General features: G+C 51.2%; 1 protein-coding gene across 4 annotated transcripts; it reads left to right on the top strand.

Annotated features, from left to right (window-relative positions):
* Positions 1 to 177: 177 nt before the first annotated feature.
* Positions 178 to 27,672, top strand: PKN1 (protein kinase N1). 4 transcript variants are annotated; one of them, XM_066346767.1, is made up of 22 exons: positions 178 to 402; positions 4,511 to 4,814; positions 6,104 to 6,255; positions 8,414 to 8,549; positions 11,011 to 11,156; positions 11,513 to 11,726; positions 12,448 to 12,642; positions 16,154 to 16,263; positions 16,353 to 16,496; positions 20,347 to 20,422; positions 20,502 to 20,643; positions 20,732 to 20,825; positions 23,602 to 23,681; positions 23,756 to 23,831; positions 23,926 to 24,017; positions 25,551 to 25,727; positions 25,921 to 25,983; positions 26,110 to 26,186; positions 26,349 to 26,491; positions 26,744 to 26,851; positions 26,934 to 27,014; positions 27,400 to 27,672. In XM_066346767.1, exons 1-22 carry the CDS (start codon positions 382 to 384, stop codon positions 27,601 to 27,603), a joined length of 2,835 nt encoding a protein of 944 aa, XP_066202864.1. In that variant the 5' UTR covers positions 178 to 381; the 3' UTR covers positions 27,604 to 27,672. The 4 variants fall into 4 exon arrangements, with proteins under 4 accessions (XP_066202864.1, XP_066202882.1, XP_066202862.1 ...); XM_066346785.1 differs by lacking the exon at positions 178 to 402 and adding an exon at positions 1,412 to 1,476; XM_066346765.1 differs by lacking the exon at positions 178 to 402 and adding an exon at positions 3,523 to 3,652.

The following is a 27,672-nucleotide window of genomic DNA, read 5'->3' as shown; positions in this document are numbered from 1 at the left end:
ACCCCTGAGCAGAGTGCGGATTCAGAATGGTGTGCGGTGCAAAAGAGGTGCTGCGAGGAGAGAGTAAGCTTCGCCCTCTGGGCCCCGCAGCCCCGGGGCCCGCCGGGAACCCCGCCCCTCTGCCCCGCCCCCTCCCCGGGCGCCGACCTCGGCAGTCACGTGACCGGGCCGGCGGCGGCTGGGGCCGGAGGGCGCGGCGCGCGGTCGCGGCGGCCTGGCCAAGCGGGGCCGGAGCAGAGCAGGCCGGAGCGGGCCCCGCGCGGGGCCTGGGTCCCTCAGTGCCCACCCCCGCCCCGCCCTCTACACCCGCGCCAGGCGCACGCGCGCTCCTCCCACCACCCCACCCTCCGCGCGGGGACCCCTGGCGGGCGGCGCGAGGACATGGCCAGCGACGCCGTGCAGGTAGGCGCACCTGCGTCCGCAGCCGCTTCGCGGGCTCTGGGTACCCCCGCCCGCGCGCTGCCGGGATCCCCGAGACCTGGGCGTCCAGGTCGGGAGCCTCCCGAGCGCTCGGCGTCCCTTCCCTGGGTCTGTCCCGCGGAGCCAGCACGGCCACCTTCTCCGCAGGTGTAGGTACGCACCAGGGGGAGCGGGGAGGTCCTGGAGGCCCTAGCCACATCCCTAGGCTCCACCCCTCCCCGAGAAATTGAGAGGGCGTCCCATAGGCGTGACTTCGGTTGTCTGAGGCAGGCTGTGCCAGTCGCCCCCGTTACTCGGCCCCCTCCCCATCAGCGTTCGATTCCGCAGAGGTGCTTCTTCCTCTGGGGCAGGTGCCTGGCATGGTGCCCCGGGAGGGGAGGAGGCCACCTGGCCTGGCCCGTGCCCTTCCTCCGCACAACAAAGCTGCAGCGGCCCCTGCTTCCGGACCGAGCTTTACAAGGGTCCCGACGCCACCCCGATTGGCACCTGTTGGCAGAAGTGCCCGAGGCACCTCATTAGGTGGGGAGACTGGGAATACACAGGGCCCTCTTCTGGGCTGCCAGTGGAACCTGATCCCAGGTGGGAGTACCAGGGTCAACAGGCTGGGGATTCTTTCATACCTGGAATCCTACCTGGGCGTGGGTTGCAAGACTGGGTCGGCACCCCCTCCTCCCAACATGGATGTACACACAGAGGCACAGGTGACTGGCACCAACCTGCTGCCAGTCATGTTCTCTCTGTGCCACCTTGTAGACATGACAGTCCTGAACTCACCTTTCCCACTCTTGACAAGCAGGGTCAGGGTGACTTCTGACCTTCTTTGGTTCAGTGACCCAAATCTGAGACACGTCCTATGTCCCCTGTAATGCCTCACTGTCTTTCCGTCGTCCTGTGGTGCTGTGTAGTGCTGTGTAACCAGGTTCTCGTCTCCTTCTGCATCTGCCCTTCATCCCCTCTGTGTCTCCCCCATGTCCCCTCATCCCCAACCCAGCCTTGCTGATGGCCTGCCAGCCTTGCCGAGGAGCTGGGCGTATCTGGTGTTGCAGATCACACAAGGTCAGACCTTGGGGCTGGGGAGGACCAGGGTTCCTGTCTCTCCCCCGGCCCTGGGAGGGCTGTTTAGGAATCCCCGGCACATGCATGTGCTTGGCGTGTACCAAACATGATCTGGATGGAGGCTGTGGCTCCTGGAATGAGACTGGACTTGTGCCCTGATTCCCTTTCCCATCCCTTGCCCACTTTCACTCCCATCCTGTTCATCCCTTTCTTATGGATGCTTGGGCCTGCCACTCTGTCCCTCTGTCTGTCCCAACTTGGGCCTGTCTGTTCTGTGTCCGGCAAACGGATGTCCTGTCCAGATTCCGGAAACGCCCAAAGCATTGAAATCTCCGGACGTGGGGGTCTAGGTCCCTGGCTGCTCTTGGAAGAGAGGGGATTCTGGGAGGTAGGCCCTCTGAACCTGAGGTCTCCTGCTTTACAGTGAGAGGTGGGGGAGCAGGGATTCTTTAAGGCTGGACTAGACCCCTGATTTATGGCTTCACCCCACTGGCCCTCTGGTAACCCCTGCCCCCTGGGTAGGAGTGAGTCACCCTAGGAGGAGAACCCAATGAGGCCAGGCCTTCCTCCCTTCCTGCTTTGCATATTCTTAGACCTCAGCTGCCAGAGGTGCCTGCTCCTCTCTGCCTGGACCCCCATTTGAGATGGTTCTGCTCCTGGCTGTACCTCTCCTCTTCCTGCTAGGGGCTGGGTGGGGCTGAACAGTGGACACGGCCTGGTTGGGAGTGGGTAGCATTAGATGATCCTGGGATTAAATTCCAATGCTGTTGCTTCCTTGCTGTGTGTCCTGGACCAAGTGTCTTTGCATTTCTGCGCCTTGGTTTTGCCATTAGAAAAATGGGACTAAGAGGGTGCTCATGAGAGAGACATAAACCAGCGCTCTGCAGGAGGGGCTGCTGTGAAATTCATACTGATAGTCACAGTCAGCAATCCAGGGTGTCAGTCTGTGTCCTTTAACCCAGGGTTTCTCAGCCTCAGCACTATTGACATTTGGGATGAATCATTTTTTTGAGATGGGGACTGTCCTGTGCACTGTAGGTAGTTGAGCAGCATCCCTGGTCTCAACCCACTAGATGCCAGTAGCACCTCCTCCCTACCCTCAGTTGTGACAACCAAAATGTTTCTGGATGATGTCAAATGCCCCAAGAGCTGGGCCTTGCACGCCCTCTCACCCACATTGAGAACTCTGTCATCTCTCTGAGCCTCAGTTTCCTTACCTGTAAGTAGGGGAAATCATGGCAGCTGCTCAGGATTAATGTGAGTGGTGGTAGGATTGTAAGAGTGAGGCTCTTGGCCTGCCATAAATCCACACTGGGGGCAGCTGCCCTCTAGGTTGGTCAGGAGTCAAGGAAGACTTTCCTCTGTGAAATGGGTCCCCTTAGTTGGGGGAAAGCGCCTGACAACCTAACCTGCACTAGGATTCTGGGCACTCCTTTTTTAAATCCTGGTTCTGCCTCTTGATGGCTGTGAGACCTTGGGCTATGTTATGTCAACATTCTGGGCCTCAGTTTCCTCAGTTTGAAAATAGGGTGATAATAGCACCTGCTTCATGTACTTTACTAATTGACCTAGGTGCAGTTTATAGTAACTACTGTTATTACTATTATTACTCAAGCCGTACTTCAGTTACAGAAGGCCACTGGTTTGAGGGTATCCTCATCCCACCTCTACAGTGCTGTCTTCTCATGATGTAGGTATTAGGGATGTACTCCTGGCCCAGTCAGGCCTCCTAGACCTCCACGGCCTCCAAGCTGTGATCAATAGCAGTGGGCATGCAGAAAGGAAGCCGGAAGTTGTGATGGCTTACATTTGCAGGCAGGGGGCTGGTTCATGTAAACACTCATGGGCATTTGCATATCAGTGTACACCCATGTTCTGTGCACATGCCTTTAGGTATATGATAGTATGCATACCCTCAAGTCAGTTCCACGACCCTATATAATTTGGGGGAACCTGCCTTCAAGTCCACTCAGACAGGGGCTCAGAGGAAAGGTTCACTAGATATATCAGAGACCCAGAGTTGGCCCAGCGCGGGGGTTGCTGGGAGCTAGCAGGAAAGAGGAAGTTGCTGGTGAGAGGCCCTGGCAGGGCTGAGTGAGGTTCAGGAAGAGGGCAGGGCCCTCGGGCAGGACCCAGGATGGCGGAAGCTGATCTCCCTTTGGACCAGGAGCTGGAGGTAGGGGCTGGGGACTCTGGGTGGAGGGCAGAAGAGGACCGCCAGCGGCACAGGCTGGAAGCCCTGCCCTCAGTCCAGAACTGAGGGGAAGAGATGGGTTGGAGTTTTCTGTTTCGAAGATAAAACTATCTGGGGCCTTCTGGAGCTCTCATGTCAGAGAGATAGAGGAAGAGGGAGGCCGGGCTCTGCTCCTTAGGGTCCTGGTTGTAGAGGATGGGAGGAGGGGAAACGGGGCCTGTCCTTGGGACCTTGTAGTTTGGGAGTATAGCTGAAGGAAGATGAGGCCTGTCTTAGGCACCTGCTAGTTTGAGGCACAGAAAAGAGGAGGAGACTGCTCTCAGGACCCTAACCTCATAGTTCTGGGTGTCAACAGAGGCCTGCTTTGATAATTCCTTGATTGGGGAGCAGCAGAAGGAAGATGGGGCCTGCGTTTAGGACCTCCTATTTTGGAGGGACAGCAAATGGGAGAAGGGGTCTGCCCTCAGGACCTTGTCGTTTGGGGGGCAACAAAAGGGAGACAAGGCCTATTGTTGGGACCCTGTATTTGGGAAGACAATGGAAGGGAGATAGAGCCTGTCCTAGGGGACCTGCCTAGTTTGGGGAGCACAGTGGGGGTGGGTGATGGGGTCTGTCCTCCAGAATCCCACTGTGTAAGAAACAGATGAAGGGAGATAGGACTGCACCTGTGGGGTCCCTGAGATGGGACCTTGTCTCACCTTCATGTTTTGGGGGTCAGAAGATATAGAGCAGGCCCTGTGTTGGGAGCCCCAGGCTGGGAGGAAGCCAGGTCTAGCTGGCTGAGTACAATCTGTACCCCACATCCTCCTGGCCCCACTGACCCTGCTCCATCCTCCACAGAGCGAGCCCCACAGCTGGTCCCTGCTTGAACAGCTGGGCCTGGCAGGTGTGGACCTGGCGGCCCCTGGGGTGCAACAGCAGCTGGAACTAGAGCGGGAGCGGCTGCGGAGAGAGATCCGCAAGGAGCTGAAGCTGAAGGAGGGTGCCGAGAACCTGCGACGGGCCACCACTGACTTGGGCTGCAGCCTTGGGCCTGTGGAGCTGCTGCTGCGTGGCTCCTCACGCCGGCTGGACCTACTGCACCAGCAGCTGCAGGAGCTGCACGCCCATGTGGTACTGCCTGACACTGCGGCTGCCGCCCATGGTGAGCAGGCCCTTCCCCAGGGGAGGTGGGACTTCAGGGGTGCCACGACCAGGGGCTCAGCTGCAGGCTCCTAGAGAGAGGCCAGCCCTATCTCCACTGATCCCCAGGTAGACACACTTGGTCACAACAGTCTTCAGCCTCAAAATATAGTTAGAGCAAACATCAAAACCAATACCCAGAGAAAGGTATACGTGGTCACAGCAACACCTGAACAACATCCAGAGACTTACAATGTCATACAGGTATCCAAAGACACACAGAGTCATACCAACACCTGGACAACACCAAAGGACCTACATAGTGTCACACCAATGTCTAGAATCACACAATCACACTAATATCCAAGGACCTAGACATTATCATGTGAATGAATACCCAGAAAGTCTCAGTGTAACAACAATACCCAGAGACTTCCATACTGCTACCCAGCACCCAAACAAATGCACACAGGGTCACACTAACACTAAGAGACTCACACATGATCACACCAACCCCCATAGATTCACATACACAGTGCCTAGCTCTTCTGATGTACACTGTCTCATCAACAGCCAGAGAGTTATACACACAGTGGGCAGGACAGGCCTGAAGACTCAACACCAACATCCAGCCTTTTCATACACATAAGCATATCAACAGCCAGGGACCCACACTGTCATGTCAGCACTCTGAGACAATGAGAGAGTTCAGCCCCAAGAATCTCATATGGTCACATCTGCATCTAGAGTACCCGCTGCAGTCACACAGAGCCATGCCAACATCTAGAGACATGAATACTGGCTGTATCCACACCTAGACACTCAGGCACAGTTGGACCAGCACCTGAGATCTGAACACATAGTTGTGCCAATGGTTGGAAACAGATGTATGGGCTGCCCAGCACCCAGAATCTCACACAGTCCTCCTAACACTGCTGCCTCTCACAGTTAGACAAGCACCTAGGGAGATACTCACTTCATCCTGCCGATACCCTGGGGGTTGCAGACATAATTACACCCACATCTGTGAACTCCATACAGTTCTGTAAAGAATTAGGGGCTTCTGTTCACAGTCCCACCAGTACTGAGGACTCACGTACACCTGGACACTTGCCCATGTCCATTCATGCTGATCCTGTTCTACCCCTGAGGGGGTGCCCTGGGGGGTCTGGGGTGGTTGGATCCTCAGGGCCCTGGCCTAGAAGCTACGAATCCAGGCTGGGCAGGGGGCAGATCCTCTCAGCTAGGCCAAACTTCTTGGACAGATGGAGATGAAAGCCCTGGTGTCTCTGTCACACCCACCTTCTCCAGATGCCCCCCAGTCCCCTGGTGAAGGTGGCCCAGCCTGCTCGGCCACCAACCTGAGCCGCGTGGCCGGCCTGGAGAAGCAGTTGGCCATCGAGCTGAAGGTGAAGCAGGGGGCTGAGAACATGATCCAGATGTACAGCAACGGCAGCACCAAGGTGGGGCACAAGCAGGCACCCCCATATGCATGCACGCCTGTGAACAGGTCATGGGCAGGGGGTGGGGGAGGACAGGGGCTGACAGGTGGCTGGGAGGCAGGACTGGGGTACAGGCAGCTCCTAGGGGCATATGGGAAGCGGAGTGACTGTGTGATGTTAGATAAACGCCAGAGACTGTCCTGCCAGCTTAGTCACCCCCAGAGACTTGAGTGCATACATGGTCAGGTCAACACACAGCCACTTGCTGGTAGTGGCATCTCTCTGACACCTATCCACACAGTTAGGTCAACACCTAGATGCACACGTCATCCTAACATCCAGAGACACAGAAAGACACACCCATGGTCACATCTAGAGTTACAGAGTCATAACAACACCTAGACACACATACACATCATCATAACATGTAGAGACACTACCTAGACCCACAGATACACCAATAAATTCATACCCAGAGACCACAGTTGTCACACAGACTCATCCAACCCTCCAGTCATACCAGCATGGGTGATGCAGTCACAGGTCTACACCAAAACCCAGAGACGCTCACACAGACAAGTGCAGTCAGACCTGCTTCTAGAGACACTTGCTCATCCATGCTCATGTGCACACACAAACATAGATATTACATGGAGACCGAACATTATTTTTTCTAATTTTTTTTTTTTTTTGTATTTTTCTGAAGCTGGAAACGGGGAGACAGTCAGACAGACTCCCACATGCGCCCCACCGGGATCCACCCAGCATGCCCACCAGGGGGCGATGCTCTGCCCATCTGGGGCATCACTCTGTTGCATCCAGAGCCATTCTAGCGCTTGAGGCAGAGGCCACAGAGCCATCCTCAGCACCCGGGCCATCTTTGCTCCAATGGAGCCTCGACTGCGGGAGGGGAAGGTAGAGACAGAGAGGAAGGAGAGGGGGAGGGGTGGAGAAGCAGATGGGTGCTTCTCCTGTGTGCCCTGGCCGGGAATCGAACCTGGGATTCCTGCACACCAGGCCAACGCTCTACCACTGAGCCAACTGGCCAGGGCTATTTTTTCTACTTTTTTTTTTTTTTTTTTCATTTTTCCGAAGCTGGAAACGGGGAGGCAGTCAGACAGACTCCCGCATGCGCCCAACCTGGATCCACCCAGGATGCCCACCAGGGGGCGATGTTCTGCCCCTCTAGGGCGTCGCTCTGTTGCATCCAGAGCCATTCTAGCGCCTGAGGCAGAGGCCACAGAGCCATCTCCAGCGCCCGGGCCATCTTTGCTCCAGTGGAGCCTTGGCTGCGGGAGGGGAAGAGAGACAGAGAGGAAGGAGAGGGGGAGGGGTGGAGAAGCAGATGGGTGCTTCTCCTGTGTGCCCTGGCCGGGAATCGAACCCGGGACTCCTGCACGCCAGGCCGACGCTCTACTGCTGAGCCAACCGGCCAGGGCCTATTTTTTCTACTTTTTATTGAGGTATAACATATAGACGTAATGTGTGGAAAACTTAAGTGTACAACCTGGTGAATGTTTACCTGTGTACATACCACTGCCAATAAAATTCAGAACATTTCCAATCACCCAGAAAGGTCCTTCCTGCCCCTTTTAGTCAATACCCAGGCTTCTGTCACTACAGGTTAGCTTTGCCTGGTTTTGAAACACAGCACAAAGTGGATGGGAAAATCCACAATCAGTTTCCAGCACTTTGTGCACAGACAGAGTCCTGGGCTGTGTGCGGTCATTGTCTTCCCTTGAACTGCACATACAAACATCTGGAGCCCTATTTCTAGCAAACTGTCTCTCACACACACCTGGTCACTCTTGGAGACACCCACGTGGCTACAGTCAGGGCTACACCTGCTATGGGGACATGCATGCATGCTAATAACTGACGTGAATACAGCCTTGAGCTCTGCGCATACAGACCGGCTCCTTTAATCCTCAGGCCAATGAGGATTGGTGCTCTTAGTCATGATCCCATTCCTACAGATGGAGGAAACAAGCCCGAATGCCATACATTGTGGCAAAGCCAGGATTAAAGCTCCATGTACTACATCATCCCTCTACATCTAGGAACACACAGACACAAATACTCTCACATAGTCACCCAGGGCCTGCACTATGTGGACAGTAGGACTAGTGGCTGGACCCCAGCTGTCCAGCTATCCTCTCATGGCCATCTCTGTCCCCAGGACCGGAAGCTGCTGCTGACAGCCCAGCAGATGCTACAGGACAGTAAGACCAAAATTGACATCATCCGCATGCAGCTCCGCCGAGCGCTGCAGGCCTGCCAGCTGGAGAGCCAGGCAGCCCCAGACGAGGCCCAAGGTGAGCCTCTCACCTTGAGACAGCCTAGCCTGCATTCCACCCTGCAGAGATCAGCTCCCAGCCCTGTGAGGGGGCCCTTTCTGTGGTGGGCAGGTGGATGCTGTGACTCACTCTGTGACTGGAACCCATTTCCAATTCTCTCTGGGCCTCAGTTTCCCATTTTGTCCCACTCAAGAGGTTACACTAGATCAGGTATTGGCAAACTATAGCCCACAGGCCAACCTGCAACTGCTTTTTTTTTGTAAATCAATTTTTATTGACACAGCCATGCCCATTTGCTTACTGTCAATGATTTTAGGCTGATTTTGCAATGGGACAGCAGAGCTGAGTAGTGGCAACAGAGCCTATTTATTTAGTCCACAAAGCCAAAAATATTTACTCCCTGGCTCTTTATAGAAGAAAATTACAGACACTTGGACTAAATGTATGCCTTGTCATTCTGGTTCCTGCTGTGTAGAACTGTGGGTACCCACAGCGTGTGTGTCTCTGTTAGTGAATGCCTGGGGTTGTCTCAACCTCACTGTCAGCCTGAATTGGTGACAGGGTCTTGATGTGTTGTGTGACGTGTTTGTGCTGCTGATGTATGTCAGTATTAATGTGATGTTGACTGTGGAGACCAGTGGTTGAGTGTATGCCCTGGTAACTATGATAGTTTGTGTGTCACCATGACGATGGAGGAGTGCCAGCCCTCCGTGGGTATTAGGTGTTTAGGCAGTTATGACAGAACCATAGCTGGGTGGCTAACAAACAATAGAAATGTCTTGCTCACAGTTCTGGAGGCTGGAAGTCAAGGTACTGGCAGTTCTGGTATCTGGTGAGGCCCACTTCCTGATTCATAGGCATTGTCTTCTAGCTGTGTCTTCATGTGGTGAAAGGGGTGAGGGAGCTCTCTGTAGTCTTTTTTATAAGAGCACTAATTCCATTCATGAGGGCTCCACTTTCATAATCTAAACTCCCAAAGGTCCCACCTCCTAATACTGCCACATTGGGACTGGGTTTCAATATATGGATTTTGGGGATACACAAACATTCAGACCATAGCAGTGAGTTACAAAGCTTGTAACTCAGAGGACAGTGTATGTCTTTGAGGGGGAATCAATATAACTGTCAGTGTGATTGTCTATCTATATTGTGAATATCCTTGAGGGTTTCTCAGTGATGATGTACAATGATATGATCATGGCCATGTGCCTCTGGGTGACAAGTATGTCCTTGTGCCTGTTTGTATGCCATTGGGTGATTGGTTGTGTCCTGTGTCAGGCTATGGCTATGTTCCTGTGACTTCATACTGGGTGTGGCAGCCAGCCTATTTCTTTTTTTCTTTTAGCCTATTTCTTTTTGACATTGGGTCTCCATGCCTGTGGGTATTGGTGACACTGCCTTGCCTGTGTGACAATGTGATGGCATTTCTTTGCCTATCTCTATTCCTTATCTATGTATCAGTGTAATTGCATTCTTATGATTTTCCCTGGGCTGCAGTTAGAATCCTGGGAGTTCTGCCATGGTGTGACTGTGTCTTACAAAGGTCTTGTGATCATGTCCATCTGCTCCTGTGACAGTGTCCCTTTGCTGAGGGAAATTGGGTTGTTTCCAGTCTCTTGCTCTTAGAAAGAAGGCTGCCATAAATAACCATGTATGTATGTCAAGTGCAGAGGTGTTCTTATGGGACATAGTCACTGAATTGGGAAGCTGCATCAAAAAGTGAATATATTTATGATTTTTTTTTTTTTTTTTTTTTTTTACAGAGAGAGAGTCAGAGAGAGGGATAGATAGGGACAGACAGACAGGAACTGAGAGAGATCAGAAGCATCAGTCAACAGTTTTTCGTTGCGACACCTTAGTTGTTCATTGATTACTTTCTCATATGTGCCTTGACCATGGCCTTCCTCAAGCCAGCGACCTTTTGCTCAAACCAGATGAGCCCACGCTCAAGCTGGTTACCTCGGGGTCTTGAACTTGGGTCCTCTGCATCCCAGTCTAACACTCTATCCACTGCGCCACTGCCTGGTCAGGCTATATTTATGATTTTGATAGATATGGCCAAACAGCCTCCATTGGAAAGCCACTTGTATTCCCATCAGCAATGAATAAAAGTTACTTTTTGAAAAAGTGTCCTTGTGTCTATGTAACTATATCCTTGTGGCTGTCCAATTGTCCGTGGTGTACCCATCACAGTCCCTTGGGGTGCAGTGGAACCCTGACAACATTTCTGTCCCTAAGCCAGTGTTGACAGCATACCTGTGTATATGACTGCCTCAGTGTGACAACCTCTGTCCCTAGGACCATCCTGTGGCTGATGATATTTGGGTAAAAATGCCTGACCGCCCCTTGGGTGAAACTGATGCATGTAGGTGGCGATATGTTTGTGGCCAGTGCCTCTTGCATAAGGCTATGTGTCTGGGCTGGGTTGGCCGGACCTGGGTCCCAGGCTGGACTCACCTACCCATGTCCGTGCCCACAGGGATTTCGGACCTGGGGGGCGTGGAGCTGCGCATTGAGGAGCTGCGGCACCACTTCCGAGTTGAGCATGCGGTGGCTGAGGGTGCCAAGAATGTACTGCGCCTGCTCAGTGCCGCTAAAGCTCCTGACCGCAAGGCGGTCAGTGAGGTGAGCAGGAAGGCCTCGATAAGAGAAGGCTGAGGGTAGGGCGTTGGCTGGCGAGGGGGTGGGACCTTGATGGGGCGGGGCCTTAGCCTGGGAGGAAGATGGTGAGGGGTGGGACTTCAGCAAGGGGCAGTCCGTCCGTCCGTCCATCGGTTGGACTGGACCTAATTTTCCGGGAGCTCACGCGTAGGGTCAAGGAGGTTTGGTTTGGGTTTGGGGCTTCCAGGGAAAAGGAGCCCTAGCTAGGTCTTGGTCTGGGGGAGGCGCCTGGGTCTGCACTTGGAGAAGTGCACTCCCAGCCCACCTGCAACCCCAGCCCACCTGCAACCCCAGCCCGGGCCCCACCCTTCCCACCGCAGGCCCAGGAGAAGCTGACCGAGTCCAACCAGAAGCTGGGACTACTTCGAGAGGCTCTAGAGCGGCGACTCGGGGAACTGCCCGCCGACCACCCCAAGGGGCGGCTGCTGCGTGAGGAGCTTGTTGCGGCTTCATCCGCAGCCTTCAGTGCTCGAATGGCCGGGCCCTTCCCTGCCACGCACTATAGCACCCTGTGCAAGCCCGCACCACTCACAGGTGGGTCTCGACCTCCCCTACCCGAACCCACCCCGACAGCTTTGTACTCCCAAACCGTAAGTGTCCCCAGCCCTAGGACCCCACCCTTCACCCCCACCCAGATTCCCAGATCCCCAGATTCCTATCGCATTGTTCCCTCACTTTTCCATTAACTCCAACCCTCTAGCCTGGGCTCCATTCCTCCAAGTCAGACTGCCTCATGCACCCTGGACTTAACGCCCCACTTTGCTTTCTGATTCTGGACTCTTGTCCGCCATATCTCTATCTTCACTTTCTCCACCCTTGCCACGTGGTCTGGTCTCTTTCCCGCAGCCATAGTCCCACAGTCCAGCCATTTACTGGCAGAACCCTCAGTCCTGAACCTCTGACCCCACTCCAGCCCCATCTTCCTTAGACCCCCTCAGCCACTAACTACCTCATCAAACCAGCCCTATTGTAGGCCCCAGCCCCTGTCCCAGCTCTCTCAGTCACACCCAGGGCCCCCTAGTTTTACTCTGCTTCTCCTTGCCTGAACTTCCAGTCTATGCCCTGAACCTTAAACCCCAGCATCCAGAGCTCCTCCCAGCCTGGTCCGTGGTAGTTTCGCCCCCAGGCCCACTCTGGTTGTCCTTCACCAACTCCCGCTTGTATGCTGGCTATTTCTGTATATGCCCACTTTATCTGGGCCCCTCCCTTTGACCTGCCCCAAATGTGGTCCCCCCTGAGCCCGACCCTCCCGCAGGTACCCTGGAGGTGCGTGTGGTGGGCTGCAGGGATCTTCCAGAGACCATCCCCTGGAACCCCACACCCTCAACTGGAGGGCCTGGGACTCTGGACAGCCGCCCCCCTTTCCTGAGCCGCCCAGCCCGTGGCCTTTACAGCCGAAGTGGAAGCCTTAGTGGCCGGAGCAGCCTCAAACCAGAAGCCGAGAACACCGGTGAGTCAGCATCAAGAGCTGGGATGGATAATGTGGGGTGGGGGGGGATCCTGGGATGCCCCACTTTTGTAAGACTTGAACAAACTAGTACATCATACTCATGAAGATAGGTGCTATGAAGCAAAACAAAACAAGTGTCAGGGAGGATGTGGAGAAATTGGAACCCTTGTGCACAGTTGGTGGGAACGTAAAATGATGCAGCCATGACAGATCCTCAAAAAATTAAGCATGAAATTACCATGTGACTCAGCAATCCTACCTCTGAGTTTATACCTAAAAGAATTGAAAAGAGGATCTGAAGAGATGTTTGTACACCTGTGTTCATAGCAGCATGGCTTACAATAGCCAAAAGGTAGAATCAACCCAAATGTCCATTGATGAATGAATGTATAAAACACAAATGGTATAACCATGTGATGGAATATCATTTAGCCTTAAAAAGGAAGGAAATTGCCTACTCAGTGGTAGCATAGTGGATAGAGCATCGACCTGGGACATTGAGGTCCCACGTTTGAAACCCTAAAGTCACTGGCTTGAGTGCAGGATTGCAGGCTTGAACATGAGATTATCAACATGGTCTCTGGCTTGAGCCCAGAGGTCACTGACTTAAAGCCTAAGGTAACTGGCTTGAGCAAGTCAAGGCATGTATGAGAAAACAGTCAATGTACAACTAAGGAGCCACAATGAAGAATTGGTCGGTTGCTTGGCTGGAGCTCCCCCCTCCCCTGGTTAAGGCACGTATAAGAAACAATCAATGAACAACTGCAAGTTGATGCTTCTCATCTCTCTCCCTTCCTCTCTCTCTCAAAAAAAAAAAAAAGAAGAAGAAGAAGGAAATTCTGATACATGCCACAACATGAATGAACTTGAGGACATTATGCTGAGTGAAATAAGCCAAACAATAAAACAAATACTATGTTTTTGTGAGATACACAAAATACCTCTTATGTGAGATATCTAGAGTAGTTCCACTTATGGAAATGGAAAGAATGGTGGTTCCCAGTGACTGGGGAAGGATGAGGAGTTAATATTTAGTGGGACAGAGTTTCAGTTTGGGCAGATGAAAAGAGTTCTGGAGACCCTGGCCCATTGGCTCAGTGGTAGAGCATCGGCCTGGCGTGCAGGGGTCCTGGGTTCAATTCCTGGCCAGGGCACACAGGAGAAGCGCCCATCTGCTTCTCCACCTCTCCGCCTCTTCTTCCTCTCTGTCTCTCTCTTCCCCTCCCGCAGCCAAGGCTCCATTGGAGCAGAGTTGGCCCAGGTGCTGAGGATGGCTCTGTGGCCTCTGCCTCAGGCGCTAGAATGGCTCTGGTTGCAATAGAGCAATGGCCCAGATAGGCGGAGCACCGCCCCCTGGTGGGCATGCCGGGTGGATCCCGGTCAGGTGCATGCGGGAGTCTGTCTGACTGCCTCCCCATTTCCAACTTCAGAAAAATAAAAAAAATAAAAAAAATAAAAGAGTTCTGGAGATGGATGGTGGTGATGATCACACAACAGTGTGAATATACTTAATATCAGGTATGCATACACCTAAAAATTTTAACGGTAATTTTTTTTTGACGGTAATTTTTTATGTGAATTTTACCACAATTAAAAAAAATATATATATATTTAAAGGTATGTATCAAAGAAGAATAACAATAGGGCAAACACCCATGCTTCTACCACCCAGGTCAAGAAATAGAGTTCTCTGGAAAGCCCCTCAGGTCTCCTCCCTAATTCCAGCCCCTTCCTCTAGGACAGAGGAAGTCCTCTAGGACTCTTCTGACTTTATGGTTATTATTATTATTATTATTATTTATTATTATTATTATTTTTACAGAGCCAGAGAGAGAGCCAGAGAGAGGGATAGACAGGGACAGACAGACAGGAACAGAGAGAGATGAGAAGCATCAATATTCTGTTTTTTTGTTGCGACACCTTAGTTGTTCATTGATTGCCCTCCCACACGTGCCTTGACCGTGGCCTCCAGCAGACTGAGTAACCCCTTGCTCGAGCCAGCAACCCTGGGCTCAAGCTGGTGACCTCAGGGTCACGAACCTGGGTCCTTGGCATCCCAGTCCAATGCTCTATCCACTGTGCCACCGCCTGGTCAGGCTGGTTATTATTATTTTTGTTATTATTTTGCTTTTCTTTGTAGGTTTAGCACCCATGTATGCATTTCAGCATATGTAGTTTAATTTTGTCTGATGTTTGAACGTCATGTATGTGGAAGCATAGAGAATGTATTCCATAGCAGCGGCTTCTTTCATTCACCATTGTTTGGGAGATGGTCCATATTGTTGTGTGGAACTATATATACTGGTCACAAAAATTAGGGGATATTTTCAAAATGAATATGCAGCTATAAAATATTCCTTAATTTTTGTGAGCAGTTTAGTTCATTCATTCATTTTTACTCCTATTTAATAGTGTATTGTTTTAAACCAAGTCATATTAAATTGATGTCTTCTGCTTTTTTTAAGTAAAAAATAGTTGAATGTCAGCAGTTTCATGGTTCAGCTAATAAGACTATATTGTCATTTATATATTAGTTCTTCTGTTAGTGGACAGTGAAATGTTTCTAGCTTGGGGCCATTATATGAGAATTATACTTATGCATCTCCTGATGTATATCTGCATGTATTTTTCTAGGATAACTATTTAGCAGTATATTGCTGGAATGTGCATAGAGAATTTGAAAGTGAATTAGGATCCCTACCTCACATACACAATTTTTTTTTTAATTAAAAAAAAAATTTCTGCCCTGGCCAGTTGGCTCAGTGGTAGAGCGTCGGCCTGGCATGCAGGAGTCCCGGGTTCGATTCCTGGCCAGGGCACACAGGAGAAGCGCCCATCTGCTTCTCCACCCCTCCCCCTCTCCTTCCTTTCTGTCTCTCTCTTCCCCTCCCGCAGCCGAGGCTCCATTGGAGCAAAGATGGCCCGGGCGCTAAGGATGGCTCTATGGCCTCTGCCTCAGGCGCTAGAATGGCTCTGGTTGCAACAGAGCAACGCCCCCTGGTGGGTATGCCGGGTGAATCCCAGTCGAGCGCATGCAGGAGTCTGTCGGACTGCCTCCCCATTTCCAACTTCAGAAAAATACAAAAAAAAAAAAAAGAAAGAAAAAAAATTTTTTTTCTCTCTTTTCTAAATGTATTCTCCTCAGGGAAACATAGCACTACTGAGTGTCTATTACATCCTATGGAAAACGTCAATCTTAGGTCACAGCGTTAAGAGCTCCTGGTTTGGGTGCAATAATAAAATTTTTTATTTTTAAAATTTTATTTAGAAAATTAAATTTAACAGGATCAATAAGAGTACATAGGTTTCAGGTAAATCATACACAAAAATTAACTGGAGGTCTATTAAAGGCCTTAATGTAAAAGGTAGAAGAACTATAAAACTTTGTTAAGATAGCATAGCAGAATATTATGATAGGAAATATTATGACAAAAAATATTTGATAAGATGTAAGCGAGATACCGCACCCCAGCATTTCTGACTCTCCCCCTCCCCCCCACCCCTGTTCCAGGTGAGGTTAGCACTGTGCTCAAGCTGGATAACACAGTTGTGGGACAGACAGCCTGGAAGCCATGTGGCCCCAATGCCTGGAACCAGAGCTTCACCCTGGAGCTGGAGAGGGTGAGCTAGGGTGGGGAACAGCAGCTGTGAGAGGGAAAGGCTCTGAGACTCGGGCACCCTAAATGATGGCTCTCTTCCTTTCCCTTGAGGCACGGGAACTGGAATTGGCTGTGTTCTGGCGGGACCAGCGGGGCCTGTGCGCCCTCAAATTCCTGAAGTTGGAGGATTTCTTGGACAACGAGAGACATGAGGTCCAGCTGGACATGGAACCCCAAGGCTGCCTGGTGGCTGAGGTACAGCTGACTCCTGACCCTAAGAAAATGCTTCCTGCAGCTCCAGATCCCAGTTTTCTAGAAAGGGAAGGGAAGATATGTTTTCGGTCAATCTCAGAACCTTGATAGAAAAGTACATCTAATTAGTCAAGGACACACCTTAAGCCTGAATTGGTTTTGTTTTGAGGCAAGATTAAAAAAAATTTTTTTTTAAGAAACAAACAAGAGCTTGTCCAGGTGGTGGCGCAGTGGATATAGCATCGGACTGGGATGCAGAGGACCTGTGTTCGAAATCCTGAGGTCACCGGCTTGAGCGCAGGCTCATCCGGCTTGAGCGTGGGCTCACCAGTTTGAGTGCAGGGTTGCTGGCTTGAGTGTGGGATCATAGACATGATCCCATGGTCTCTGGCTTAAGCCCCAAGGTCACTGGCTTGATAAGGGGTCACTCACTCTGCTGTAGCCCCCTGGTCAAGGCACATATGAGAAAACAGTCAGTGCCCAACTAAGGAGCCACAATGAAGAATTGGTGCTTCTCATCTCTCTTCCTCTCTATCCCTAGCTGTCCCTCTATCTGTCTCTCTGTTACACACACCCACACACACAAAGAAAAATAAAAAAGAATATCCCTGGCTGGACAGCTTGGTTGATTAGAGCATTGTCCCAAAGTGCAGAGGTTGTTGGTTCGATCCCTGGTCAGGACACGTACAGGAACAGATTTGTGTTGCTATCTTTCTCTCTCTTCGTTCTCCTCTCACTAAAATAAAAAAAGAAAAATTAAAAAAAGAAAAAGAAATAAAAAAGAATAAAAAATTAAGAAAAAATTAAGATCACAAAATTTTGTCAAACCAGAAAAGAAAAAAAAAAACATGGCAACATGTCATGGCACGTGGGAGCATGTGCTAGCAGAGCCACAGTCGAGTGGAGAGATTCCTCTTGTAGTGGTGTTAGCACTTGTTTCAGGGCTTCCTGCCCTTGGCATTCTAGACGTGGAGGGCAAGATCATTCTCAGCTGCAAGAACTATCCTGTACACTATCGGGTATTGAGCCGCACCCCAGGTTTCCACCCCTAGGATGCTAGTAGCAACACCCCAGTTGTGACAGACATTGCCAATGTCCCCAGGTCAAGAGACCATGGTCTAAATAACATTCTTAGCCGACCCCTTGTAGTATGAGCCAAGCCTTATCCCAAGTGCTTTGCTGATATTAGTCCTCGTAGCAACCCAATGCATAGCTGACAGAGGAGGGAGCTGAGGCACGGAGAAGGGACGTCCCTGGCTCCTTTTAGCCAAAGTTATCCCCCCCAAATTAGTTTTTTTGTTGTTGTTGTTTTAATTAATTTTAATGGGGCAACATTGATAAATCAGGGTATTCCTGCCACGCGAGTCTCTCCTGGCTGCCGTTCTCTCCGGGGAGCTGGGGAGCTCTCCCTGTGTTTCCGCTTTTCCTACCAGTCTCAGTGTGGCTTCTTCAGTGTTCCTTGGTTGAAGAGTCCTCTTAGTTTAGTCCAAAGTTGGTTTTTCCAGATGATGGTTGCTTTTTTTTTAAGAGACAGAGTCAGAGAGAGAGATACACAGGGACAGACAGAAATGGAGAGATGAGAAGCATCAATCATTAGTTTTTCGTTGCACATTGCAACACCTTAGTTGTTCATTGATTGCTTTCTCATATGTGCCTTGACCGCGGGCCTTCAGCAGACCAAGTAACCCTTTGCTCGAGCCAGCGACCTTGGGTCCAAGCTGGTGAGCTTTTTGCTCAAACCAGATGAGCCCATACTCAAGCTGGCAACCTCGGGGTCTCGAACCAGGGTCCTTCCGCATCCCAGTCCGACACTCTATATCCACTGCACCACCACCTGGTCAGGCAGATGATGGTTCTTAAAATTAGGTTGTAATCCACTTTGGTTCTGGGAGGTGGAAGTTGGTACGTCCGCCTACTCCATCGCCATCTTGTCTCCTCTCCCCAAATTAGTTTTTAATTTTCCTATTAGTTTGAAAGAGATAGAGGAAGGGAGAGATAGAGAGAGGAATGAAGGGAGAGAGAGAGAGAAGAGCATCAATTTGTTGCTCCACTTAGCTGCATTTAGTTGTGCACTCATCAGTTGCTTCTCATATGTGCCCTGACCGCAGATTGAACTCATGACCCCAGCACTCGAGGACAACACTTTATCCACTGAGCAACCTGGCCAGGGCTACCTTAAAAAAATTGTTTTTTAAATTTATTTTATTGATTTTAGAAGGGAGAAAGAGTAACAGAAACATCTATCTGTTTCTTTTTTTTTTTAATTTTTATTTATTTATTTAGTGACAGTGACAGAGAGAGTCAGAGAGAGGGACAGACAGGAAGGGAGAGAGATGAGAAGCATCAATTCTTCGTTGCAGCACCTTAGTTGTTTGTTGATTGCTTTCTCATATGTGCCTTGACCGGGAGTGGGGGGTGAGATGGCTACAGCAGACTGAGTGACCCCTTGCTTGAGCCAGCGACCTTGGGCTCAAGCTGGTGAGCTTTGCTCAAACCGGATGAGCCTACGCTCAAGCTGGCGACCTTGGGGGTCTCGAACCTGGGTCCTCCACATCCCAGTCTGCTGCTTTGTCCACTGCGCCACCGCCTGGTCAGGCCAATCTGTTTCTTTATGTGCCCTAAGAGGGTATTGAACTGGCAACCTGTGTGTATTGGGACGATGCTTTAACCAACTGAGCTATCTAGACAGGGCAAAAAATGTTAAATTTCTCTCTAACCTATTCATGTGCCATGTTGTAGGTATATATGCCTATCTGCCCATATCCGTATACCCATGTGGAAATTCTTATGTGACTTCATAGTCCAGGACCACTCAAGGAAACAAGAGGGGCTGACTTCAGTGGAAGGGCAGTTCTTTCCGTTAGGAACCGTCTGAAACCAAGTGAGAATGTTGAGGTGTGGCACCAGGGCCAAGCTCTGTAGCCTTCAAGGTTTAGCTCCAGCATTTGATTTTGTTTAATGCTTCCTCAAAATGCCAGAATTTTCTGCAGTTCTGTTGTCTGTGAGCCAACAATAGTTGCATTCTTTTGTGGAAGGACATGTTTATGTCTACGTCACTGTGGCCAGTATGACCAGGCGAATTGAATGTTAATATTACTCAAATTTTACTTCACTTATTTATTTATTTACTCGTTTATTTTAAAGATTTTATTTGTTGATTTTAGAGAGAGGAGAGAGAGAGAGAGAAGGGGGAGGAGCAGGAAGCAACAACACATAGTTGTCTCTCATATGTGCCTTGACTGGGCAAGCCCAGGGTTTTGAACTGACAACCTCAGTGTTCCAGGTTGACACTTTATTGACTGCGCCACCACAGGTCAGGCTTTCTTCATTTAATTAGCCACATGTGGCTAGTGGCATCCATATTAGACACATGTACAATACACAGTTCTGTGACTTTATCACTTTGTAGAAGATGTGTTGGAGTTGGGTGAATTCAGCGAGACCAGTGGTTGCCCAACAGACCGCTCCCCACCACCTCAGCATTTATGAATCAGTGGGTCCAGGTGGGGGGCCAAGGATCTGCATTTCTAGCACAGGTAATACTGATCTGCAGGTCTGGGACTACCCACGGGAATCAGAGCACAAGATGATGTTTGCCAGGTTGAATGTGCATCTTGTTGGGTCAGACTCCCTCCCCACCCCTCTGGGTGCCTGCTTGTTATCTTTCCGAGATGGCACTTTAGGAGGTGGTCCTGCCAAGCAATGCATTGAGTTTGTAACCCTTTAATAGGATGCAATGCCACAGTGATCAGAGCCTCTAAAACATGAGTGTGCACACCTGTGCTCCTAAGTGTTACTCCACCAAGCTGCCTGGAGGTGGGCGAGGGTCCTCACCCATTGACCCCCTCCCCAGGTCACCTTCCACAACCCTGTCATTGAGAGGATTCCCCGGCTTCAGAGGCAGAAGAAAATCTTCTCCAAACAGCAAGGTGAGTGGGTAGGTCAGGGCGGGGAGAGGCCAGGTGTCCCAGGAGCATCAAAGAAGTGATACTACCTGTATCCCCCAAGGGAAGACATTTCAGCGTGCTAGGCAGATGAACATCGATGTCGCCACCTGGGTGCGGCTGCTTCGAAGGTTCATTCCCAATGCCACGGCCACCAGCACCTTCAGCCCAGGAGCCTCTCCCGGAGCTGAGGCTCGGTCCACAGGGTAAGGAGAGCAGCCTTGGGGGTCCCAGCCTTGGGGTGCCCTGGTTGCTTCCTAGGTCCCAGATACACCCTCCTTTTTGGCACTGCAGTGACTTATCTATGGAGAAGCTGAACCTTGGGGCTGATTTGGACAGTTCCCCCCAGAAGAACGCTCTGGGCCCTCCTTCCAGCCCATCTTGTCTGGTAGGTGTCTTTCTCCTTCCCCCTTCAACCTGGCTAGGTGGCATCAGAGGGCCTCGTTCCCAGGTCAAGGCCCAGAGACCACCAGGAGTTTCCCTGGGTCACACAGCACCCCTTTGGCAGAACCAGGGTCCAGTTCTTAATCCTGGATAAAAATGTGAGCTCAAGAGCCAGGCTTCCAGAGACCGCATTCCTGCTCTGCCACCTCGTAGCTATGTGACCCATGCCAAGCCACTTCACCTGTCTGTGCTCAGTGCACTGTCCTGTTCAAATGAGCATGTTTAAAACTCATATCCAAGATAGAAGTGAAGATGGTTTTCTCTGGGCAGGGTGGTGGTGGGGTAGTTATTGATATGAGGGGAACACAAAGGAGCCTGCCAGGTGATGGGAGTGTTCTGCATCTTGGACTGGGTCAGAGGTCAGCATACTTTTTTTCTAAAGAATGATATAATATTCTTGGCTTTGTGAGCCAGATAGTCTCGGTCATAACTATTTAACACTGCCATTGTAGAGAGCAGCCACACAAAATACTTGCTTACACGAATGGGCATGGCTGTTCTGGGAAAGCCTTACTGATGGACACCGAAGTTTCAGTATCATATCATTTTCATAGATCAGGAAATAGTCTTTTGTTTTCTCATCTCTTTAAAGACCATCCTTAGCTCACAGACCATAGAAAACAGCATTTACCCACCCCTGGCCTAGGCATGGGAACCCATGTGCACTTATCTATATGACAGCTAGACCCTTCACCCACTTCACTGAGTGCATTTTATATCTCATCTGTTAATTTTAAAATTTATTGATTGATTTTAGAGAGAGAGGAAAGGGGATAGAGAGACAAACATCAATTTGTTGTTCCACTTATTTATGCATTCATTGGTTCACTCTTGTATGTCCCCTGATTGGGAACTGAAACCAGAACCTTGGAGTATCAGAATGATGCTTTAACCAATTAAGCTAACTGACCAGGGCCTATATCTCTTTTTATTTTTTAATTTTTCTGAAGTGAGAAGCAGGTAGACAGAGAGACAGACTCTAGCATGTGCCTGACCGGGATCCACTGGCAAGCCCACTAGGGGGTGATGATCTGCCCATCTGGGGCGTTGCTCCATTGCAACTAGAGCCATTCTGGTGCCTAAGACGGAGGCCATGGAGCCGTCCTCAGCACCTGGGACCAACTTGCTCAAACCATTGGAGCCATGACTGCAGGAGGGGAAGAGGGAGATAGAAAGAAAGAGAGAATGGGGGAGGGGTAGAGAAGCAGATGGGTTCTTCTCCTGTGTGCCCTGGCCGGGAATCAACCAGGGCTCAGCGGTAGAGCATTGACCTGGCATGTGGAAGTCTCGGGTTCAATTTCTGGTCAGAGGAGTAGTGACCATCTGCTTTCCCCTCCCCCGGTCTCTCTCTCTCTCTCTCTCTCTCTCTCTCTCTCTCTCTCTTTTCTCCTACCGCAGCCATGGCTCTAATGGAACAAAGTTGGCCATGGCCATGGGTGCTGAGGATGGCTCTATGGCCTCTGCCTCAGGTGCTGAAATAGCTCGGTTCCTGAGCAATGGAGCAGCAGTCCCAGATGGGCAGAGCATCACCCTGTAGGGGGCTTGCCAGGTGGACCCCAGTTGGGGCACATGTGAGAGTCTGTCTTTTTGCCTCCTTGCCTCCCCACCTCTCAATAATAATAATAATTATATATGCTTTATAGAATTAAATGAGATACCTCATTATATGAAATGAGTTTGGCAAAAAAAAAAATCCAAATGTTTAATAACACTGATGGCTGAGAAAGATGCAGAAAAACAGGCAGCTGGTGAGAGGCATGCCATCATTAATATCCACTTGGGAGGGTCTAGCTGGATGAGTTAGAAATGGACACTGTCTTGATCTAGAAATCCCACTCCTGGACATCTACCTTGGATCTTCACACACACACACAACCAGGATGTTCACTGTGACAGCTTTGTAAGGGCAAAAGAATGAAGACCTCAGGGTCCATCTCAGGGCTGAATAAATGACAAGGTGGAATGGTACACAGCTGTGAAAAATGAAACTGGTCTGGTGTGCCGGCACAGAATGATTTCCAAGACAGATTGTTCAGTGGGAGAGGCAAGACTGGCACTTTTGCTCATGTTCGTATAAAATACATCTAGAAAGTCATTAACAGCAGCTGGCGCTAGGGAGGGCAGCTGAGGCAGGGGAAGACTGAGTTTTCAGTTGTTTGCACTGATAGAATTTTTGGAACTGTGCCTACAGTGGAGGATGGTGGAGCAGTAGGTACTTTTTCCCCCAGAAAAATACTAATTCTTTTCAAAGTTACATATGCATGTGATATAAAGAATTAAGTGGCTCCAAAGGGCTAATACCAATAAAAGGAATTAGTAGATAAATGAAATATGTTAATAGCATGAAATGTGCTGGGGGTAAAAATTAAGCAGAAAAGGCAGACTGAGAGTGTTGGTGTTGGGGGTCTCTGTTCTTATTTAATAGATTGGTCACCGACGAAGGTGACATTTGAATAAAGGCCTGATGGAAGTGAGGGACGAGCTATGCAGGTGTCTGGAAAAGAGAGTTGTAGGCAGTAGGAATAGCCTGTGCAAAGTCCTGGGATGGAAACATGCCTGGTCTGTTCATGGCGCAGTGAGAGGAACTTGTGGCTAGAGCGAAGTGAATGAGGGGGCAAGTGGGAGGAGAGCTGAGGTTGGAGAGGTGACAGGAGCCTTGGTGGCTATTGTGCTGTAGGGTGCCTCTGACATCCCTCACTCTGCCCTCCTCTCTGCCACAGAGTTCACCAGTCCAGGACACCTCCACCATATCTGAGCTGTCTTCAGAGACCCAGCAGACCCCAGGCCCCACCTTATGCAGGTTACACTCCTCCCCTGCCCACCCCCTACCACCTGCCCACTGTCCCCATACCCACCAGTGTTCTCTTTCCACAGCCCATTCAGAAAGTCACCCCTGACCCTCGAGGATTTCAAATTCCTGGCGGTGCTGGGCCGAGGTCACTTTGGGAAGGTGAGATGGGGGCAAGGGGCTTAAGGTCTGGAAGTCTATACCCTTGGGTCCCTGGACTAGATGCTGAGGCCACCCATGCCCATTGTGGTTCCAGGTGCTGCTTTCGGAGTTCCGGCCCAGTGGGGAGCTGTTTGCCATCAAGGCTCTGAAGAAAGGGGACATTGTGGCCCGGGATGAGGTGGAGAGGTGGGGACCCTGCTCTCTGAGACATCAGTCTTCTCTTCTGGGAAGTGGGAGACAGAGCATCCTTCTTTGTATCTATTCAGCTAGTACTAAATACTAACTCTTAGAAAACACCCACTCTGCACTTCATACTCAGTAACTCATTTATTCCCCATAACAGCCCTATCGGGTAAATACTGTTATAGTTCCCATTCTGCCAATGGCACAGAGAAGTTGAGAAAGTTGCCTGAGGTCACACAGACATAAACAGCAGGACCAGGGTTCAGACCTAAGGATTGAGGCTCTGGAACCTGTGCTTTTAATGGTGCCACTGCATTGCCTCTGCTTTGGGGTCAGGACTCTTGAGTTCATATCCCATCTCTGTCACAGACATGGTTAGATATCCTAGGGAGGCCCTTCTGAACCTCAGCCTCCTCTTCTATGAAGGGAATAATAATGCCCTTCTTATAGGGTAATCAGATGGATTCAATGAGAGACTAAATCTAGAAATTATTGCACGGTGCCTGGCTCCCTGTAAATGCTTGGAAGAAGCACTGAGATTCTCCCCAGTCCTCTTGACATCCTTTTGTTAATCAAGAACCTAATTCAGACAGGCTTAAGCAAATAGAATTTATTACTCTGAATAAGACATTTCCAGGGGTGTCTGCCTTCAAGCATGGTTATATCCAGGAGCTCAGATGATGTGTCTCAGTTCTGCTTTCCTGTGTATGGGCTTTGCTTGCAGTTCCCTCATGGGTACAGAGATGCTTCCTACTCAGCAATTTAAGGCTCATCCACCAGCTTTAGCTCTTTTTCCTTAAAAATTCCAGCAGAGGCCCTGGCTGGTTGGCTCAGTGGTAGAGTGTCGGCCTGGCGTGCAGGAGTCCCGGGTTCGATTCCCGGCCAGGGCACACAGGAGAAGCACCTATCTGCTTCTCCACCCCTCCCCCTCTCCTTCCTCTCTGTCTCTCTCCGCCTCCTGCAGCTGAGGCTCCATTGGAGAAAAGTTGGCCCGGGCGCTGGGGATGGCTCCATGGCCTCTGCCTCAGGCGCTAGAATGGCTCTGGTCGCAACAGAGCGACGCCCCAGATGGGCAGAGCATCGCCCCCTGGTGGGCGTGCCGGGTGGATCCTGGTTGGGCGCATGTGGGATGTGGGAGTCTGTCTGACTGCCTCCCCGTTTCCAACTTCAGAAAAATACAAAAAAAAAAAAAAAATTCCAGCAGAAATCCTGAGATTGAGTCCCATTGGCCTGGCTTCCTCATTCCTGGCCAGGGAGATGGGGTTCTCCAAACAGCCCACCCCTGATAGTTCCCCAGAAGAAAGTTGGAGGACTTTTACTGGCAAATGGATGGCAAATGACTTGTATGGCAAATGGATTCTAACTGCCTGTTTAGCAGACAAGGCTGCTGAGGTTCAGATACATTAAGCAATTTGCCAAGGGTTACACAGCCACAAGGCCCTCAACAAATATTTGACGCTCGAGGACTTTAGGGAGTGTGAGAGTTGGGGGTAGAGAGCTTCTGTGCTCTCTGACCCCTGTCCCCACCTTGCCCAGCCTGATGTGTGAGAAGCGGATCTTGACAACGGTGACCAGCGCAGGACACCCCTTCCTGGTGAACCTCTTTGGTTGTTTCCAGACACCGGAGCACGTGTGCTTCGTGATGGAGTACTCGGCCGGTGGGGACCTGATGCTGCACATCCACAGCGATGTCTTCTCTGAACCCCGTGCCATGTGAGCCTGGCCCCTGACCCCACCCACCTGCACCCCATTTCTCAGCCCCCTCCCCACTCTTCTCCCTGAAGATCCCTCCACCCCCTAGTTCTTGGAGTCTGAGGAAATGGGGCTTTTGAGGATGTGGCAGTCAGGTTTATATGACCTTCCGTGTGGGGAAGCCTGGCTCCCTCATACCAGCCTTTCTCTGCAGCTTCTATTCAGCCTGTGTGGTGCTGGGGCTGCAGTTTCTCCATGAACACAAGATCGTCTACAGGTGTGTGTGCATTTCCATGTGCACGCATGCTTGTGCATGCATGCTCTGCCCACTGGGGGCCCACAGGCTACAGGCAGGGTCCCCATTCCCACTTATCCCTTTTTACATCCCCCCAACTCCTCACAGGGATCTGAAGTTGGACAATTTGCTCCTGGACACCGAGGGCTATGTCAAGATCGCAGACTTTGGCCTCTGCAAGGAGGGTGAGGGGTGGGGCTGGGATCTGAGGGCATTAGACAGTCGGGGGGAGGAATGGAGTCCCCAACCATACCCAGATTATATCTCAGCCCCACCCTTGATCCTGGGACAGGGTTGGCTGGACGCCCCCTGCCTCCCAGTAACCTCACATATCCCTGCTGTGCCAGGGATGGGCTATGGGGACCGGACCAGCACATTCTGTGGAACCCCGGAGTTCCTGGCCCCCGAGGTGCTGACAGACACATCGTACACAAGGGCAGTGGACTGGTGGGGACTAGGTGTGCTGCTCTATGAGATGCTGGTTGGCGAGGTGAGGTCCCAGGCTGCTACCACCCTACTTGTCCCTGGGATGGCACTGTAATCTCCATGTGCCCAGGGCTATAATCAGTGTTGTGTGATCAGGGGCAGGTGGCTTCTCCCTGGCCTCAGCTTCCAAATTGTAAAATGGGGTACTTACCTTCTGTATTGAAGGTGTAGTCAGAGCAGATGGTTTGCGTGGGGCTGAGTGGGGCATGGCCGGAGGAAGTACCTAATTTATTTATGCTATTTTCCCTGTCCCCAGTCCCCTTTCCCAGGGGATGATGAGGAAGAAGTATTTGATAGCATCGTCAACGATGAGGTTCGCTATCCCCGATTCCTGTCAGCTGAAGCCATTGGCATCATGCGCAGGGTGAGGAACACTCCTAGATGGGTGGGTCTGGGAAGGGGCTCTGAGGTCCAGAGGGGAAGACTGACACAATGTCCCCCTCCAGCTGCTGCGGAGAAATCCTGAGCGGAGGCTGGGGTCCAGTGAGAGAGATGCAGAGGATGTGAAGAAACAGCCCTTCTTCAGGGTGAGAACCCCCACCCTCAACGGCCTGGCCATTTCCCCCTAAGACCTCGTCACTGCACCTGCAACATTCTCACCCCCTCGTCTTCCCCTTCCCACACTGACCCTCCTTTACCCACACCTACTCCAGGCTGGTCTGATGGGAACCACTGCCCTGTGTGTGAGCCCAGGCGCCCTCCCAATCCCCAGGACTCCCCATGCTCATGAGATCCTTCCTGAGCTCTGAGTCGCCCCAACCCTTCCCTGTATCTTGTGACTCATTAGAACGATCCCACAGATCCAGGGCTGGATGGGGCACAAGGGGCTGGCCCCTCACCATCTGAGTCCCAAGCCCCTATGCTGTCTGTGCCCCAGCACCCCACATTGACCCCCCTCCACTCCTCCTGCAGACCCTGGGCTGGGATGCCTTGTTGGCCCGACGCCTGCCGCCACCCTTCGTGCCCACGCTGTCCGGCCGCACGGATGTCAGCAACTTCGACGAGGAGTTCACAGGGGAGGCCCCCACGCTGAGCCCACCCCGAGACTCCAGGCCCCTCACGGCCACAGAGCAGGCGGCCTTCCAGGACTTCGAATTTGTAGCTGGAGGCTGTTAGCCCTCTCCCCTGTCCTTGCTCCTACCCAGCTGTTAGTAGTTTTTAAAAATGCCTTTGAGGTTTGCCCCC

This window comes from Saccopteryx leptura, chromosome 1, assembly GCF_036850995.1.
Source record: "Saccopteryx leptura isolate mSacLep1 chromosome 1, mSacLep1_pri_phased_curated, whole genome shotgun sequence".
Lineage (NCBI taxonomy): Eukaryota > Metazoa > Chordata > Mammalia > Chiroptera > Emballonuridae > Saccopteryx > Saccopteryx leptura.
The sequence above is the reverse complement of the archived record's forward strand: the minus strand, read 5'-3'. Positions and strand labels throughout refer to the sequence as shown.

What these genes read in the sequence shown, in the direction of transcription:
- PKN1 (XM_066346785.1), top strand. Translation starts at nt 1,420, where the DNA reads ATGGCCTGCCAGCCTTGCCGAGGAGCTGGGCGTATCTGGTGTTGCAGA. An exon ending in AAGGCTGCCTGGTGGCTGAG is followed by an intron (nt 16,497 to 20,346) that starts GTACAGCTGACT and finishes CCCCCTCCCCAG; the next exon opens with GTCACCTTCCACAACCCTGT. An exon ending in CTTCCAGCCCATCTTGTCTG is followed by an intron (nt 20,826 to 23,601) that starts GTAGGTGTCTTT and finishes TCTCTGCCACAG; the next exon opens with AGTTCACCAGTCCAGGACAC.